At 39.5% G+C, this 18,978-nt stretch overlaps 1 protein-coding gene across 15 annotated transcripts in view; it reads left to right on the top strand.

Annotated features, from left to right (window-relative positions):
• The window catches only part of EXTL3 (exostosin like glycosyltransferase 3), an 83,047-nt gene that overhangs the window by 11,454 nt on the left and 52,615 nt on the right, over positions 1 to 18,978 (top strand). For all 15 annotated transcript variants that reach the window (XR_002786358.2, XR_010318529.1, XR_010318528.1 and 12 more), the window contains exons 2-3: positions 4,114 to 4,205; positions 5,625 to 8,253. Coding sequence is in view for 9 of the 15 variants with exons in the window: in XM_010592339.3 (XP_010590641.1) it covers positions 6,106 to 8,253 (2,148 nt within the window). In the remaining 6 variants the exon portion in view is untranslated. The remainder of the gene's footprint in view (positions 1 to 4,113; positions 4,206 to 5,624; positions 8,254 to 18,978) is intronic.

Genomic DNA, 18,978 nt, shown 5'->3' with positions numbered 1-18,978 from the left:
TGAAATGTACAAAGACCTGGAGATAGAAAACCAAAAGAGAAGAACATGGTCGACATTTCTCAAGCTGAAAGAACTGAATTAAAAACTCAAGCCTGGAATTGCAATATTGAAGGACTTTGTGGGGAAAATATTAAATGACACAGGAAGCATCAAAAGAGGATGAAAGGAATACACAGAATCACTGTACCAAAAAGGATTGGTTGATATACATTCATTTCAGGAAGTAGCATGTGATCAAGAACTTATGGTACTGAAGGAAGAAGTCCAATCTGCACTGTGAAGGCATCGGTGAAAAACAAGGCTCCAGGAATTGACGGAATACCAATTGAGATGTTTCAACAAACGGATGCAGTGCTGGAAGTGCTCACTGGTCTATGCCAAGAAATTTGGAAGATAGCTACCTGGCCAACCAACTGAAAGAGATCTATATTTATACATATTCCAAAGGAAGGAGATCCAACAGAATGTGGAAATTATCGAACAGTATCATTAATACCACACAGTAAAATTCTGCTGAAGATAATTCAAAAATGGTTGCAGCAGTACATCAACAGGGAACTGCCAGAAATTTAAGCTGGATTCAGAAGAGGACGTGGTATGAGGGATGTCATTGCTGATATCAGATGGATCCTGGCTGAAGACAGAGAATACCAGAAAGATGTTTATCTGTGTTTTATTGACTGTACAAAGGCATTTGACTGTGTGGATAATAACAAATTATGGATAACGTTGGGAAGAATGGGAATTTCAGAACACTTTTTGTGCTCACGAGGAACCTGTGCTTAGACCAAGAGGCAGTCATTCAGACAGAACAAAGGACACTATGTGGTTTAAAGTCAAGAAAGGTTTGCATCTGGGTTGTATCCTTTCACAGTACTTATTCAGTCTGTATTCTGAGCAGGTAATCTGAGAAGCTAGACTGTATGAAGAATAACAGGGCATGAGGATTGGAGGAAGACTCATTAACAACCTGTGCTATGCAGATTGTCACACAACTTTGCTTAATGAAAGTGAAGAGAACTTGAAGCACTTGTTAATGAAGATCAAAGACCACAGCCTTCAGTATGGATTATACTTCAACATAAAGAAAACAGAAATCCTCACAACTCGACCAATAAGCAGCATCATGATAAATGGAGAAAATATTGAAGTTATCAAGGATTTCGTTTTACTTGGATCCACAGTCAGTGCCTATGGAATCAGAAATGAAATGATGCATTGCATTGGGCAAATCTGCTGCAAAAGATCTCTTTAAAATGTTAAAAAGTAAAAATGTCAGTTTTGAGGGACTAAGGTGCACCTGGACCCAAGCCTTGGTATTTTCAGTTGCCTCATATGCGTGTGAAAGGTGGACAGTGAATAAGGAAGACTGAAGAAGAATTGATGCCTTTGAATTACGGGGCTCGTGAAGAATATTGAATATACCATGGACTGCCAGGCGAATGAACAAATCTGTCTTGGAAGTAGTACAGCCAGAATGGTCCTTAGAAGCAAGGATGGCGCAACTTTGTCTCACATATTTTGAACGTGCTATCAGGAGGGTTCAGTGTCTGGAGAAGGTGATCATACTTGATAAAGTAGAGGGCCAGCAGAAAGGAGGAAGACCCTTGATGAGATGGATTGACAGTGGCTGCAGCAATGGGCTCATACATAGCAACGACTGTGAAGGTGGTGCAGGACCGGGCAGTGTTTTGTTCCATTGTACATATGGTTGCTATGAGTTGGAATTGACTCCATGGCACCTAACAACACAACAGCAACCTGCCAGATACTGTACAGAGTATTTTTTTATTCAGTGTCTCTAATTCTTATAATAAGCCTGCAGCATAAGCATTGCTTTTTTTTTTTTTTTACTGAGTAAATTAAAAACAAACAAACAAACTGGCTCTGAATTGTTGAGTGACCTGCCTAAGGTTGCATATCTAATAGTTTAGAGAGCTGGGATTTAATCCAGGTCTGGCTAGCTCGAAGGCCTGTACTGTTTCTGAATATCATGTTGTTTCGAGCTTATAGGACTGGAAGAATGTAGTATCATGGGGAGAACTAAAAGTTATTGGAAAGAGGATGTATTTGGAAGCGTGAAGTGACCATGAGATAGTCCAGAAGAGGTATCCTTTAGGAAGCTGCACTGTTTGACTGCTGGTGCAAAGCAGAAGGCTAAGGTTAGAGTTACAGCTTTGCAAGTGAGCTGATTATAGGTAATGGTTGAAGGTATTTAAGTGGGTGGATTTATTAAGGGATTGTTGAGAGCCTTGGGGGACAGTTTCATGTTTGAGATACAAGGAAGACTGGGTGCCAGCAAAGTAGGAAGAATGAGTCAAGAGAAAAATGGAGGAACACCAGAAATGTACGGTTTCATGTAAATCAAGGGAACGGCTAAGAGTTTATAGAATAAGAAAGTGATCAATGATATAATTCATTTATTTAACAAATATTTATAGAGCACTTGTAATATGCCAAAAACTGTAATGGGTACTGGTGATATATCTGTGATTCAAGCAGACAAGTTTCCTACCCTCATGGTTTACCTTTTGGTGGGGGAGATAGATATGATAAAACCTGCAAAAGCCAGAACCTGTATGAGGCCTGTCAGAGAAGGAAAACTCAGATATTTTCTGCTAGTAGAGAGTGATAGAAAAATGGTAGAACTGCCCTTTGTCAAAGGTGGAAAATTTGTGAGACCCGGAAACACCGGGCTTCCAGTCATGTTCTAGCTGTCACAGGCTTCACTGTAATAAATAAGTAAATGAAAATACATTATGAAGAAAACCGATAAGTCCCTGCCAGAAAGTATCAGTGGGTAAGAAAGGCTATTTTAAATGGGAGTATCAAAAATTAAGACATGAGGAATGAGAAGAAGTCAACCAGAGAAAAGTCTGGGAAGAGCATTTCAGACCAAAAGAACAGCCAGTATGAAGGTTCACAGGCAGTAAGCAGCTTGGCATAATTGAGGAATTGAAAGGAGGTCAGTGTAGCTAATGTTGAGTGAGCAAGGGGAACAGTGATGGCAAATGAGATTAGAGAGCTTGTTGGGAGTTAGTTATGAAGGGCTTGGCGGTACAATGGGTAACCATTGAAAATTTTTACAGAGAGGAGAGAGAGACATGGTCTAATGCGTGATTTTGATTACGGTGTGGAGAATGCGTTGTAGGGGGCAAGAATGGAAGTAGGCAGACAGACAAGTTAGGCATTAAATGCTGTGGCCGATGACCGAGAGTTAATAAGAAATGCATGTTCTATTTGGAGTAGAAGTCTCTAGAGATTGCTTCTTACCAGTGTTTCATTGAGACTTAGTTCTAGATCATAGTACCTTCCTTGTTATTTTCCAGAGAATGGCGGAAGAAATTCTGAGGGTTTCCTTCTCCTTTTGTGCTTGAAATAATTAACTGTTTAGGAAGGAAAGTTCATGCTACTGGATGTTAACGGCACTTTAGCCTTATTCCAGTGAAACAGAACTTAATGGTAATAAATTCTTTTGAATCATTGTTGAGTTAATTGATTTCCATTTAAAATATTTGTTTCTATTTCAGTTCTGTTCATTTGTAAGTTGGTAGCGCTAGCAATCTTAGACTAAGCATAGTCAGGGTCCAAATAACTTTTTTTCAAACTGTAATTTTTTTTTAGTTTTTAGTAAGAAAAATTTCAAACATATATAAAAGCAGAGAGCATAGTATAATAAACCCCCATGTGTACCCATAATTCAGTGCCAACAACAGCCAACAAAACCTATTTCATTTATATCTCTGAACGTGTTTATTTGGAAGCAAATTCAGTTCATACTAATTCATTTGTAAATATCTCTGTATGTATATCTAAACAGTAAGGACGCTCCCACATTTTAGTGTTTTATTCCTCCTTGGAGCATGTAAGTAGATAAATCACGTATGTGGTTTGCCTGCAGGAATTCTAATTTATTTGTGTGTTTATTGTTATATATTTATTTACATCTTTTCACTTAAAAGACCATCTCTGCTTGGATGGTATATTATATGTTCACCTTATATACATAAGGGAAGCCATTTCATAGTGTGTGGTAAATAATTCTTTAATAGTACCTTCAGGATCGAGTACTTTTCTAATAGTGTGTTACTTTTCTATTTTCTTTTATATCAGGAAATCAAATGCTGGAATTCATTATTTCAAGAAATGATATACTGAAGCATAATGCTACATAAGTCAGAGAAAGAAAGGATCCTGAATGTATGGTAAGGAAGAAATGAATCAGCTGAGTTCTCTTGATTATGCCTTCCTTTTATTCCTCCACTCCTTTCTTTCTGTGTTATGACTTGATAATGATTAAGTACAGAGAATATTCTTTTTGAAAGCAAAAAGAGATTTGAGCAGATGAGTCAAAGGGATAATGCTAATGTTTTAGAAATATTGATCTGCATTCTTTGGGATATTTGGTCAGCTATTAATTATGCAAGTATAGATTATTCAAATTTAGGCTTTTCCAAGATAAATATTACATTAAATATTTTGTTGTCCTTAACACTTACTTACTCACACCTTTTATTAACATTGTCATCAACTGTTTATTTTTACTTAAAGATGTAGTTAAATACATCTTTAGCAAAGGTGGAAGCTAGAGAGAGTGATTGAGCATGTGTGAAGTGCTGTTTATTTTATATTACCTTGTAGTGGTATGCTTGCTATTTGTTTATAGCTCATCTCTTGTGCAGTTAAGGATTATTATACATTCTAAATTCTCCCAATCATACTTAGCATGTCTTAGATACGTTAAGGGTGTGGTGAATACTTTTTGGAAGAAATGAATGATAGAAATTGCGAGTATTCTTTGGCACAGAATATTATGAATTCATTTCTAGATCTATTAAGTTTGAGTTGAAAGAAAGCAAGTAAAAATCTTCTGTAGCCTGTGACAGTAAAATTTGGTAAGCGAATGGAATGGGGAGTGTTGTTTCAGGATTTATTAGCCTAAAGTACTTTCACATCATCTGTCCTTTATTTTCATAGCAGCATAGTGCATTGTCTTTATCTGGATGCACTTAATCTTCATTTTTTAAGATTAGGAATCTGAGGCACAAGGTTTGATAGTACACCTGTCCCCAAAATATAAAACATAATGCCTCTAGTTTCTAAGTATAGGGTTCTTTATAAAAGACTAAGCTACTATTACATATTTAAGAAGAAGCACACGATGTCTGCTAACGAAAGATAAATGAAGGAAGAAAAAAGAAATTGGTATATCAAAAAAAAACTCCATTGCCGTCAAGTCGAGCCCAACTCACAGTGATCCTACAGGACAGCGTAGAATTGCCCCATAGGGTTTAGGAGCAAACTGGGAAATCTGTTTTGTTTTTGGATCACTGCATCTGCTACTGGGTAAAAATCATTAATGCTGCTCTAGATCCAGTTAAATAGGAGGAGGACATGTCTGTGTGTGAGTCCAAAATGAAGCTGTTTTTGTACACTTACTTGCCCGTTTCTTATTAACCGCAGGTAAAACACCCATACCAAACTAAATCCACATTGGACTTACAATGTTCTGGGAGACATACACGAATGTTCCATATTATACAATTTAAATATTTTCTAGAAATGTACTGGGGGATTTTGTTTAACATAATCTCTTCAACTGACATGTTCTCTTTCTTTTGTAGGCCTGGTTGGTGGCAAAGACATCGATAAGAGCCTGGCATTTATTTCTGTTCTAACCAGCTACTTTATAACTGTGAATATTAACTATGCATAATTGTTGGCCAGCAAAACCAAGGAACAAGAGCTATGGCACTTGAAAAAGTCTGTCTGATTCCAGGGTATTTTAGCTATGTTTCATCATCAGAGACCTCCTCTTTTTCGTCTCAACAACAATGTGGTACCTTTTATTTTTTGATAAAAATTAAGGACATGTTCTTTGTTCAACAACCAGAACTTAAAATCTGGTGGAATAGAGTCAGAGACCATTTCAATTATAGCTGAGGAAAATGAAATTTCTATTTTATATGGTGCCTTGTACAGTGAGCATCCTAATTCTTAAGGAAACATATGAGTGAAAAGAAGTTGAGTTTTGTCTGTTAGAAACTCGTGGTTATGGCGAGTGACCCAACGTGATCAGAGGGGGCAAGAGCCACAAAGGAACTCATGACGGGCTATACCATGTTACGGAATGGGGGAGTGGGGAATGGAGGTCAAACCTGTATGTTACGGTGGTCTAACCGTATCCGACTTACATGGCTCAGTTTTACACTCTTCATCATTCTGGTTTTCTTCCCCCTCATTGCTCACTATTATCTCACCACTCTGGATGAGGCTGATGAGACAGGCAAGCGGATTTTTGGCCCACGGGCTGGTAATGAGCTGTGTGAGGTAAAGCATGTACTGGACCTTTGCCGCATTCGTGAGTCTGTAAGTGAAGAGCTCTTACAGTTGGAAGCCAAGCGGCAAGAGCTTAACAGTGAAATTGCCAAGTTAAATCTGAAGATTGAAGCCTGTAAGAAGAGTATTGAGAATGCCAAGCAGGACTTGCTTCAACTAAAGAATGTCATTAGCCAGACTGAGCATTCTTACAAAGAGCTAATGGCTCAAAATCAACCCAAACTTTCTCTGCCCATCCGGTTGCTCCCAGAGAAGGATGATGCTGGTCTTCCTCCTCCGAAGGTCATACGGGATTGTCGGCTACACAATTGTTTTGATTATTCTCGTTGCCCGCTCACCTCTGGTTTTCCAGTCTATGTTTATGACAGTGACCAGTTTGTCTTTGGCAACTGCCTGGATCCCTTGGTCAAACAGGCTTTTCAGGCTACGGCACGAGCCAGTGTTTACATTACAGAAAATGCTGACATTGCCTGCCTTTATGTGATATTAGTGGGAGAAATGCAGGAGCCGGTAGTACTCCGGCCTGCTGAACTTGAGAAGCAGTTGTATTCCCTACCCCACTGGCGGACAGATGGACACAACCATGTCATCATCAATCTGTCACGGAAGTCAGAGACACAGAATTTACTTTATAATGTTAGTACAGGCCGTGCCATGGTGGCCCAGTCCACTTTCTATGCTGCCCAGTACAGACCTGGCTTTGACTTGGTAGTATCGCCACTAGTCCATGCCATGTCAGAGCCCAACTTCATGGAAATTCCACCACAGGTGCCAGTTAAGCGGAAATATCTCTTCACCTTCCAGGGTGAGAAGATTGAATCATTGAGATCCAGCCTTCAGGAGGCCCACTCCTTTGAAGAAGAAATGGAGGGTGATCCCCCAGCTGACTATGATGATCGCATCATTGCCACCCTAAAGGCAGTACAGGACAGCAAGCTAGATCAGGTCCTAGTAGAATTTACCTGCAAAAACCAGCCTAAACCCAGTCTACCTACTGAGTGGGCACTGTGTGGGGAGCGGGAGGACCGCTTAGAATTACTGAAGCTTTCCACCTTTGCCCTCATTATCACTCCTGGGGATCCTCACTTAGTTATTTCATCTGGGTGTGCAACACGGCTCTTTGAAGCCCTAGAAGTTGGAGCTGTCCCAGTTGTGCTGGGGGAGCAAATACAGCTTCCTTACCAGGATATGTTACAGTGGAATGAGGCAGCCCTGGTGGTGCCCAAGCCTCGTGTTACTGAGGTTCACTTCCTGTTACGAAGTCTCTCTGATAGTGACCTACTGGCTATGAGGCGTCAAGGCCGCTTTCTCTGGGAAACTTACTTCTCAACTGCTGACAGTATTTTTAATACTGTGCTGGCTATGATTAGGACTCGCATACAGATCCCAGCTGCTCCCATCCGGGAAGAGGCAGCAGCTGAGATCCCCCATCGTTCAGGCAAGGCAGCTGGAACTGACCCCAACATGGCTGACAATGGGGATCTGGACTTGGGGCCAGTAGAAACAGAGCCTCCTTATGCCTCACCCAAATACCTCCGCAATTTTACTTTGACTGTCACCGATTTTTACCGCAGCTGGAACTCTGCTCCGGGACCTTTCCATCTTTTTCCCCACACACCCTTTGATCCTGTGTTGCCCTCAGAGGCCAAATTTTTGGGGTCAGGCACTGGATTTCGGCCTATTGGTGGTGGAGCTGGGGGTTCTGGCAAGGAGTTTCAGGCTGCACTTGGAGGCAATGTTCCACGAGAGCAGTTCACAGTAGTAATGTTGACTTATGAGCGGGAGGAAGTGCTTATGAACTCTTTAGAGAGATTGAATGGCCTCCCTTACCTGAACAAGGTTGTGGTGGTATGGAATTCTCCCAAGCTACCATCAGAGGACCTTCTGTGGCCCGACATTGGTGTCCCTATCATGGTAATAGAAAAATGAGCATTTTGTTTTACTGCATGAGATAATATTTCACTCTTAACCCGTTTTTCATCTTTCTGACTTTAGCTATGCTAGCGAATAGAGAGGAGGGATACACACACACAGGCATTCCCTGGATTATGAACAAGTTCTGTTCCTAAGTCTGTCTTTAAGTGGAATTTGTGTGTAAGTCGGAGACCGGTTAGGCATGGTTTGTATCTAATATCAGTTAGTCACATATTTGTCTTAGTATATATTGTACCTTTTTTATGAATAAAGAACATTAAAGAAACACTTCAGATACACTAAAACATCTTTAGCATAATAATACAGTAATAATAATGTTTTGATGTATGTTACAAAGCAGTGCCTGTTATGAACCACTGTACATACCACGGATTTTTAATATGATAGGCGTTACAGGGGTTGGTGTGTAACTACTGGTTGTTGGACGTTTGTAACCCAGGGTCTGCCTGTATACATACGTACATACACACACACACACACACACACATATAACCTGTTGCTGTCAAGTTGATTCTGACTCATAGTGACCCTATAGGAAAGAGTAGAACTGCCTCATAGAGTTTCCAAGGAGGGCCTGGTGGATTTGAACTGCTGACCTTTTGGTTAGCAGCCATAGCACTTAACTGCTACACTGCCAGGTTTCCATATATGTGTGTGTGTGTGTGTATGTATATGTATATGTGTATATATATATACACACACACACGTTTTTTAAACCCGTACCTTTTTCTTTAAAATTTCTGCTTGTTTCTCTTTCTCTTGCCAGTTTTAACTTCCTAAATTTTGGGAGACTTTCCAAAACTGCAGTTGATATTGGCTCTGTGAAGTTTTTACAAAATCCCTTCAGTTATTCCATAGACTTTTTCCATGTCATAACAAGATGTTGATGATGATAAAACTAAAATTTATGAAGCACTTATGAGCCAGACATGATAATAAGCATTATAAATTATTATGATTTCATTTTATGTACATGAAAACTGAGGCTTCGAGAGGTTAATTAATTTACCAGAGGTTATAGTTAGTAATAGAGGTGCTGGACTTAAGTATGTCTGATTCCAGAAGCTGCAGTTTTAACAACCTGAAGAATTTGGGAAGAGGACTAGTGTCATTTATCAGGATATAGACTTATTTTGGAAGAATGGAGTGACAGTTTGATATTTGGGGGTTGGAAGTCCTAAATCTTCTCTGCTAGAGTCGCGTGGAGATTCTCATTCTGTACTCTATCATGGTGAAGATGCTGTATCTTACAGTAAAAATAATAACCAAATATGCATGATAGGAGTTGAGTTATTAGTACTTTGTTTGTCTACCTGCTGAACTAAATTTGTCAACGTAAAAGGAGATCTGTTACCCATCTTTCTTAAATGAGAGGCCTTAGAGCAAGTCTTAAGCAAAGTGCCATGTGTTTTTTACGCTGCAGCATGGATAACTTTACAAAAAAAGATTCAAAGAAGGGCATAAGGTCTGATGGGCTGTGTATTGCTAGACGTTTGTTTAAGAAAATTAGTATAGCTTTTAGGGAAGATTTATTTGGAAGGGGAATATTTGGGGTAGTCTAGTTTTATAAAAATTTATTTCATCAGGAAATTAGTTGATGTGAAATATTTTCTAAGAAGCAGCATAGTCTGATGGAAAAATGTGAATTTTGAAGTGGTACAGACCTGGGTTTAAATAACCATTTTTTGGTCTTTGGTAAGTTAATTTCTTTGATCTCAGGTTAAAGAGCAATCTAGATGATACAAGTAAGGAATCTAGGAAGGTACTCAATTATTTGATTCCTACTTATTATTTCATTTCATAGGAGGTGGAAGCCAGTATGTATCTAAAGATAAAAATAATATACACATTTAATGAGAAAGATATGAGTCTCCACCACCTTCCTTTCTCTGGTTATAAAGCATGAACTGTCTTTACAGATATTTATAAAGGTTTCCTGTGTCCTCTACACAGTTTTTCTTTATCTTATAGCTGTTACTACTTAGCTTTCTTCCTATCCAAAGTACCTAGCAATCTTCATTTAAAAATTTTTTTCTTAATACTGTGCTGATGTCTTCGTGTGTTTTATTATTTGATTGGATTTATAATCTGAGGCTATTCAAAGAGTCTGTTGGGTTCTAAAAACTTTTGAGCCCAGAATTTATCTTGTGTGTTATAAATTTTTACTAATGGGGAGGTTTCTTTTATAGACTTCTAAAATATATTTTACTTTTTTCCCTCTCAGTTACAATTTTATGGATGTTATTAAAATTAAAAAAAAAGTATTCTGTCAAAGGTGTATATTGCTCATATAGTAGAAAATAAAGCAGCTTTTCCATTTTTCTTAGTTTTCTTTGAATTTTACAGGGATGTGAACAGGATGGTGCCGCCCAGGTTAACAGTGACTGACATTTATCAGAAAACTTCCAGAACTAATGTAACTTTATTGGGAATAAGTAGTTTTCTTTGATTACTGGACAGCCTGTTGAACTAGTAAAATGCTTATTTGAAAAATGCCAGAAACTTTCCAAGTAGGGAACCATTCTGAATAGCTTTCTTATACTATAAATACAAGTTTTTTTTTTTTTTTCCCCCCCTAGTTCTTCAAAAAAAGAGCAAATAATTTAAGCTGGAGAATCTCACTTGGTTTTCTAAGTATTTTGACTGCATTCTACCTAAGAATGGTATTGTTCTGGACAGTAGTTGAAATTGCTGACCTTTTGGGCATAGAGCCAACACTTCCCAAGGATCAGGGCTAGAGAGAGCCTGTAGTAAAATGGTACTTACTATTTTATCTCAGAGTGGGTTTTCTACCCAGATGCAGATGTAACCCATTATTGGGATAGGTTCACAGGTCTTTATAAAATTTATAAGCAGAGTGGTTCCCAGGCAGTCTTTTAGATTCCAGTCCTGCAAGGAAAATGATTTGAAGTCAGCATGTTGGCCAAACGAATCAACCCAGGAACCTAGATCCATTTCAGAAAATGCCGGGCCATTTGTACTTCCTTTATACTCAGGTTCCCAACTAAGCAATAGGCATAAATACTAGATACTTGTGCACTGTGAATCTGTTGAGCTGTAGGTATTCAAGTAAAGAGGAATTAACTTAGGGGTACCTAATAGGATTTAGATATTAAAAATTCTCATCATTTTCTATTATTTATATAACAAAGGGAAAACTACATCAGATCTAGCTTAGAGTGAAGGTGCCACCATCCTTGGACACTCCTGACCTAAATGCTGTATGAAAGAGGGGTCCAACTCAAATGCGCCTGGGAAAGGTGACAGGACTGACTCCCAGAGAGGAGGAGTATTGCCACTTGCCAAAGTGGTTCTGTCATCTGAATAGCATAGGGCTGAACGGTGGTGGCGATAGTGGGTGACTGCTTTCTTTTGTCTATTTTATAAACAGATGACTCAGATTCTTTAGCTCCTGGAGTGTAACAACAAAGAATATCTCATGGAAGTCTAATAGAGAGTATTATTGTGCCAAGGCATTTGAAATCTAGTCTTTTGAAAAACTTCCCACTAGGCTGGGGACTACCTCTTTCATGACACTTTAAATATGTTGTTTCTCGATTTTTAGTCCTCGATTGTTTCTGATAATGTGTCAGTGTTTATTCAAATTGTTCCTCTACATGTGATGTGTCATTTTTCTCTGCCTGTTTTCAAAATGATTTTTTTCATATTTGTTTTTCAGCGGTTTGCATAGGGCATGCCTAGGCTTGGTTTTCTTTGATTTTGATTCTGCTTTGGCTATGCTGAGCTTGAATCCGTAAATTTATGTCTTCCATCAGGTTTGGAAAATTTCTGGCCACTATTTCTTCAGCTATTTTTTCTGCCTCATTCTTTCTCTCCACTCCTTTGGATACTCCATAATATGTATGTTGTTTTTGTTAGGTGCCGTTGAGTAGGTTCCAACTCATAGCAACCATATGTACAGCACAACGAAACACTGCCCAGTCCTGTGCCATCCTCACAGTTGTTGCTATGTTGAGCCCATTGTTGCAGCCACTGGGTCCGTCCATCTTGTTGATGGACTCTTTTTCTCTGACCCTCTTGTTTACCAAGCGTGGTGTCCTTTTCCTGGGACTGGTCCCTCCTTACAACACATCGAAGTTATGTGAGACGAAGTTTCACCATCCTTGCTTCTAAGGAGCATTCTCCCAAGACAGATATGTTTGTTATTTTGGCAATTCATGGTAAATTTAGTATTCTTTGCCAACACTGTAATTCAAATGCATCAATTCTTCCTTACTCATTGTCCAACTTTGCATGCATATTAGGCGATTGAAAATACTATGGCTGGGGTCAGGGGCATCTTAGTCCTCAAAGTGACACCTTTGCTTTTTAATGCCTTAAAGAGGTCTTTTACAGTAGATTTGCCCAATGCAGTGTGTCGTTTGATTTCTTGACTGCTGCTTCCATTGGTGTTGATTTGTGGATCCAAGTAAAATGAAATCCTTGACAACTTCAGTATTTTCTTCATTCATCATGATGGTACTTATTGGTTCAGTTGTCAGGATTTTTGTTTTCTTTATGCTGAGTTGTCATCCATGCTGAAGGCTGTGGTCTTTGATCTTCATTAATAAGTGCTTCAAGTCCTGTTCACTTTTAGCAGGCAAGATTGTACCATCTGTATATCACAGGTTGTTGATGAGTCTTCCTCCAGTCCTGATGCCCCATTCTTCATATAGTTCAGCTTCTAAGATTATTTGCTAAGCATATAGATCAAGTAAGCATGGTGAAAGGATACAACCCTGACATACACGTTTCCTGATTTTAAACAATACGGTATCCCCTTGTTCTGCTGGAACGGCTACCCCCTTGGTCTATGTCCACGTTCAGCATGAGCACAATTAAGTGTTCTGGAATTCCAGTTCTTCACAATGTTATAACAGTTGAGTGCCTTCGCATTATCAATAAAACACAGCTAAACATTTTTCTGGTATTCTCTGCTTTCAGCCAGGATCCATCTGACATGAGCAATGATATTTCTCATTCCACTTCTCTTCTCAATCTGCCTTGAGTTTCTGGCAGTTCTCTTTTGATATACTGCTGCAACCATTTTTGAATTATCTTCAACAAAATTTTACTTGCGTGTGATACTAATGATATTGTTTTGTATTTTCCACATTCTGTTGGGTCACCATTCTTTGGAATGGGAACAAATGTGGATCTCTTCCTTTCGGTTGGCCAGGTAGCTGTCTTCCAAATTTCTTGGCATAGATAAGTAAGCGCTTTCAGCACTGCATCTGTTTGTTGAAATATCTCAATTTTTATTTTACCAATTCCTGGAGGCATTTTTTCACCAATGCCTTCAGTGCAGCTTAGACTTCTTCCATCAGAACCATTGGTTCTTGATCATATGCTACCTCCCGAAATGTTCAAATGTCGACCAATTCTTTTTGGTACAGTAACTCTGTGTATTGCTTCCCAGTAACTCTGTGCATTGCTTCCGTCTTCTTTTGATGCGTCCTGCCTGGTTCAATATTTTGACTGTAAAATCTTTCAGTACTGGAACTCGAGGCTTGAATTTTTCTTCAGTTCTTTCAGTTTGAGAAATGCTGAATGTGTTTTTGGTTTTCTAACTCCAGGACTTTCCTGCCTTTTTAATGACCTTTTGCTTTCTTCATGTATCATGTCTTTGATGTCAGTGGGTCAAATCCATTCTTGAGATAGTCTCTAAATTCAAGTGAGATATATTCAAAGTTGTACTTTGGCTCTTGTGGACTTGTTTTAATTTTCCTCTGCTTCATTTTGAACTTCTGTATGAGCAATTGATGGTCTATTCCGTAGTCAGCCCCTGGCCATGTTCTGACTGATGATATTGAGCTTCTTCATCATCTCTTCCCACAGATACAGCTGATTCGATCCTTGTGTATTCATCTGATGAGGTCCACATGTATAGTTGCCATTTATGTTGTTGAAAAAAGGTATTTCCAGTGAATAGGTCGTTGGTCTTGCAAAATTCTGTCATGTAGTACCCATTGTCGTTTCTATCACTAAGGCTGTATTTTCCAACTGCTGATGCTTCTTATTTCCAACGTCCGCATTCCAATCAATAGTAATTATCAATACATCTTGACTGCATGTTTGATTAATTTCAGACTGCAGAAGTTGGTAAAAATCTTCAATTTCTTCATTCTAGGCATTACTGGCTGGTGTGGAAAGTTGACTAATAGTTACATTAACTGGTCTTCCTTGTAGGTGAATGAATGTTATCCTATCACGGACACACGTTGTACTTCAGGACAGATCTTGAAATACTCTTTTTGACCGTGAATGTGACCCTGTTCCTCTTCAATTTATTATTCACAGCATAGTATACCATTTGATTGTCTGATTCAGAATGGCCAGTATCAGCCCATTTCAGCTCACTGATGCCTCCGATACCTATCTTCAAGCATTCCATTTCCTTTTTGACAGCTTCCAGTTTTCCTACATTCATTTCCTACATTCCATTTTTGGATTATTAGTGGATGTTTCCAGTTGTTTCTTCTCATTTTGAGTTGTGCCACATCATCATATGGAGGTCTTGAAAGCTGTACTCTGTCTACATCACTGATGTCGACTGTACTTTGAAGTGGCAGCTGTTCCCCGGGTGTATTTTGGTGTTCCATTTGATGTTTCTGGCACTATATCAGACAGTGTTCCACTGCTATTCATAAGATTTTCACTGACCAATTTTTTTAGAAGTAGATCGCCAGGTCCTTGTTTGTATGCTGTCTTAGTGTGGAACCTTCACTGAAACCTGTCCACCATGGGTGACCCTACTGGTATTTGAAATACTGGTGACATAGCTTCCAGCATCATAGCAAAACGTAAGCCACAACAGTATGACGAAATGACAGATGAATGGTGGATATGTATGTTGGACAGTTTAGTATTGTCTCCTGGCTCTCTTCGTTTTTTTCAATCTTTTTTTCCTCTCTGTTCTTCAGTTAATTTTTATTGACCCGTCAGGTTCAGCTACATTTCTGTCATCTCCATTCTGTTAAGCCCATTGATGAATTTTAAATTTCAGATATTGTATTTTCCAGTTCTAGAGTTTCTGCTTGGTGTTTTTTTAAAAAAATAGTTTCGGTTTCCTGTCTCAATCTGTTCAGTATCTTTGCTAATTCCAACATGTGAGACAGTTGATTTTTTTTGACTGATTTCAGCTTTCCTTCAGGACTGGGACACCTTTTTCTGGTTCTTTATATATCAAGTTTTGTGTTGAATCATACACATTGTGCATGTTATGTTGTAAAACTCTTGATTTTGCTTTATTTCTCTGATGAGTGTTGATATTTTTGTTTCATCAGGCAATTACTTTGGTTGAACTCAAACTGAAAATTCTGACTCATTTAAGGGTTAATTCAATTATTTTATCTTTAGCTGGTCTGCTTTCAAACTGCCCCAAGCATGCGTAGTTTAGTGGTAGGCCAGAAACTGTGCAGTATGTACCCAGAACTTGGACCTACCCCTCTTTGGGTCTCTTCTTTCAGAAATTTCCTCCTTATATTCTAAGGGCTGCAGTCACCCCAACCCTGTTTTCTTGTTCTTTAGGCCAGAAAGACTGGGTTTTTTATGAGAGTGTTAGCTAACCTGTATGGTTCCGACTCTGGCCTGCTCTCAGGATAAAAACAACAGCACCTCTCTGCACTATTCCCTCCTTCTAAATTTCAGCTCCGCTTCATAATCTGCCATCTTTTGTTCATTTTCTGGTGCCTTCGGGTAATTGCTTTTTTGGTGTTTTTGTCCAGGGCTTAGAACTCGTTCTTCCTGGTTTAGTCATGGCTGAGGAAGCAAAACTGGCACAGACTGTAATTTTTAAAATTTGGGTAAACTGGAACAGTAACCGGGATGGGAAAAATTATGCGTCGAAGCCCTGCTAGAAACCTGATCTCCCTCTTAGAAAACAAGGGCAGTGTACACATTGCATAGCAACCAGATCTCTTGCCGGTCAGGTTTTGAGCAATGTCCGTAAATAGTGGTGCCCTGCTCAAAAATGGTGGCTGACTGCGACGCTTTGAATGTGTGTCACTCTCCACAGCCCTGCCGGTAATCCAATCTGATGTATCAGGCTCCTGAAAGAGCTCACTGTGCCTCTTCCAAGTCTCCCATTCCAGGGCTTTGACCCAAATTTTTCCAGTTCTGGTTATCATTCCAGATCACCCAAATTGTAGAAATTCAGGTTGGTTCTGGTTTTGCTTCATTGGCTGTGGCTGAACCAGTTTGAAGCTCTGTTTTTGCCCAGAGTGTATACTTATCTGTAGGAGAATTGGGTCTAACCTGTTGCCATTGAATTGATTCTGACTCATAGAGACCCTATAGAACAGAGTAGAACTGCCCATAGGGTTTCCAGGGAGCAGCTGGTGGATTTGAACTGCGAGCCTTTTGGTTAGCAGCCAAGCTCTTAACCATTCCGCCACCAGGGCTCCTTATAGTTATCATCTGTAGGAGAATTGGGTCTAGTAGGAGCTTATTTGGCTTAACTGGAGGTAGAAACCTCCAATTAGTGCCTTTTTTATACATAGCCTCACCAAAATTTTTGGTTAGAATTGTTATTCCAGCCAGTTAACACATTTTCTTCACACTGCTTTATATCCTCGAAAACAATAATAGGTGTGGTGGTCTTGTTGGAGCATTCTGTGGTAATGAGAACCTCAAAATCTACCCTTTTGGAATAGGTGCTGGGAAGCCTCTTTGAAGAGGTGACAGTTGAACAGAAGTTGAGTGAAGTGAGAGAACGGGCCATGCACAGTACATTCTGACGAACTTGACATGTTCAGGCAATGGCAAGAACACCTAGTGTACCTGGGGTGGAGTGATTGAGGGGGAGAGTTTGAAAGGAGGTTGGAGAATAAGGCAGGGGTTAGGAAGTGAGGGGTCCAGGACTTGTAGGACCATGATAAGGATTTTATTCTAAATGTGTTAGGAAGCCATTGGAGGGTTGCACAGGGGAGATATGTGATTTGTGTGGGAGTGTAGGGAAAGAGTAGAAACAAGCGAAAGGCTGTTAAGAGTTGTTTAGGTGAGAGGTGATAGTGGTTTGGACTAGAGTAGTAGTGGTGGAGATGGTGAGTTCAGAGAATAAGCATATCATACATCACTAATAGACTCCAGGGTCTCTGTGTAAGTGGTAAGGTGAGACTGCACCATGGATTCCAAATGAAAAATGTGGAGATTCTTTTTCATTGCCGTCTGGTCTCCCTCCCGGCCCTTAGTATTAGAATTGAAAAAGAAGAGTTATGTGTTTTGGGAACTTAAATATCGTGCCAAAGGACTTATTTTAATACCATTTCTCCAGAAGTCTACTAGGGAAAAAGAAGGATGACTGGAAGAGAAGCTGCATAGGTAGTAAACTCTTGGTATCGTCAAGCCTTGGTACTCTGCCAGTCAGGCTGTTAAAGGCCTTACTGCTTGTAGTTAGACCTCAGGCAAGAACAGAAATAATTTTAAAGGCTTATTCCTTAGGAAGTTTAAAAGCATTGTTTTTAATCTGTGTTCACTGTACCTTGATATTAAATTATTACTTGAATAGACTAGAAATAATTTCCTGTAATTGTCATTTCTAGGTAAAGCTAATAAGAAAAACCTTGTCCAGTTTCTACAGGACCAAGATTTTACCAACTCTGCTAAGCTTCACTAGGTTTCGTGGTATCTGGGTGTTTCTTTGAAAATATTTTACTTAACAATTCACTGGCTATAGTTGTGGCTCTCTTTTTCTGTTTGAGGTGGGCTGAATGGCTCTGAAGAAGAATTACATAAAAGAAAGCTACCAGAAATGAGAAATTAATAGCAAACTTACAGAAGCTTAAGGAATTGCAGAAAAAATTTTATATTAGTTTCCCAGGGCTGCTGTAACATTGTATACAAATTGGGTAGCTTATAAAAACAAAAATTGTCACAGTTGTGGAGGCTAACCCATTGCTGTCCAGTTGATTTGATTCTGACTCATAGCTACCCTATAGGACAGACTAGAACTGTCCCATAGGGTTTCCAGGGCTGTAAATCTTTGCGGAAGCAGACTGGTGGGTGGGTTTGAACCCACCAGCTTTTTGATTAGTAGCCAAGCGATGAACTGCTGCATCACCAGGCTCATTGTCTGGAGGCTAGTAGTCTACATTCAGGGTGTGGGGGCCACCTTCTGTCTCAAGGCTCTAGATGAAAATCATTTCCTATCTCTCCTGTCTCCTGGTAGCCTTGGGTGTTCCTTGGCTTGCTGCTGCAGCATAGCTTGTCATCACCTGGCCATCTTTCCTCTGTATATCTCTTCTGTTTTCTAAGAATACCACTCAAATGGCATTAGGACCCACCCTACTCTGGTATGCCCTCATGTTAATTCAACTGATCTAAGCATCTTCAGATACACTGTTGCCAAACAAGATCATGTTCACAGGTGATTAGGACTTCAGTGTATCTTTTTGGCAGGCATAATATGTAACAGTCCACCTTTTGATTCCCAAAATTCATGTTGCTCCCATATACAAGATACAGCTACTCCATCCCAGCATCCCTAAAAGTCTTAGCCCATTCCAGCATTAACTCTATAAGTCCAAAATCTCATCTTTTGAACAGTTTAAATCACATATAGGTGAGACTGGGTATGTTCCATCCTGGGGCAGAATTCCTCTACATCTGTGGACCCCTGAAACCTAGAATACAGGTTATCTGCTTCCAAAATGCAGTGGTGATACAGGCATATGTTAGACATTCTCATGTCAAAAGGGAGAGATT

This window comes from Loxodonta africana, chromosome 19 (genome assembly GCF_030014295.1).
Source record: "Loxodonta africana isolate mLoxAfr1 chromosome 19, mLoxAfr1.hap2, whole genome shotgun sequence".
Classification (NCBI taxonomy): Eukaryota; Metazoa; Chordata; class Mammalia; order Proboscidea; family Elephantidae; genus Loxodonta; species Loxodonta africana.
Note: the sequence above shows the minus strand (reverse complement) of the source record. Positions and strands in the feature narration are given on the sequence as shown.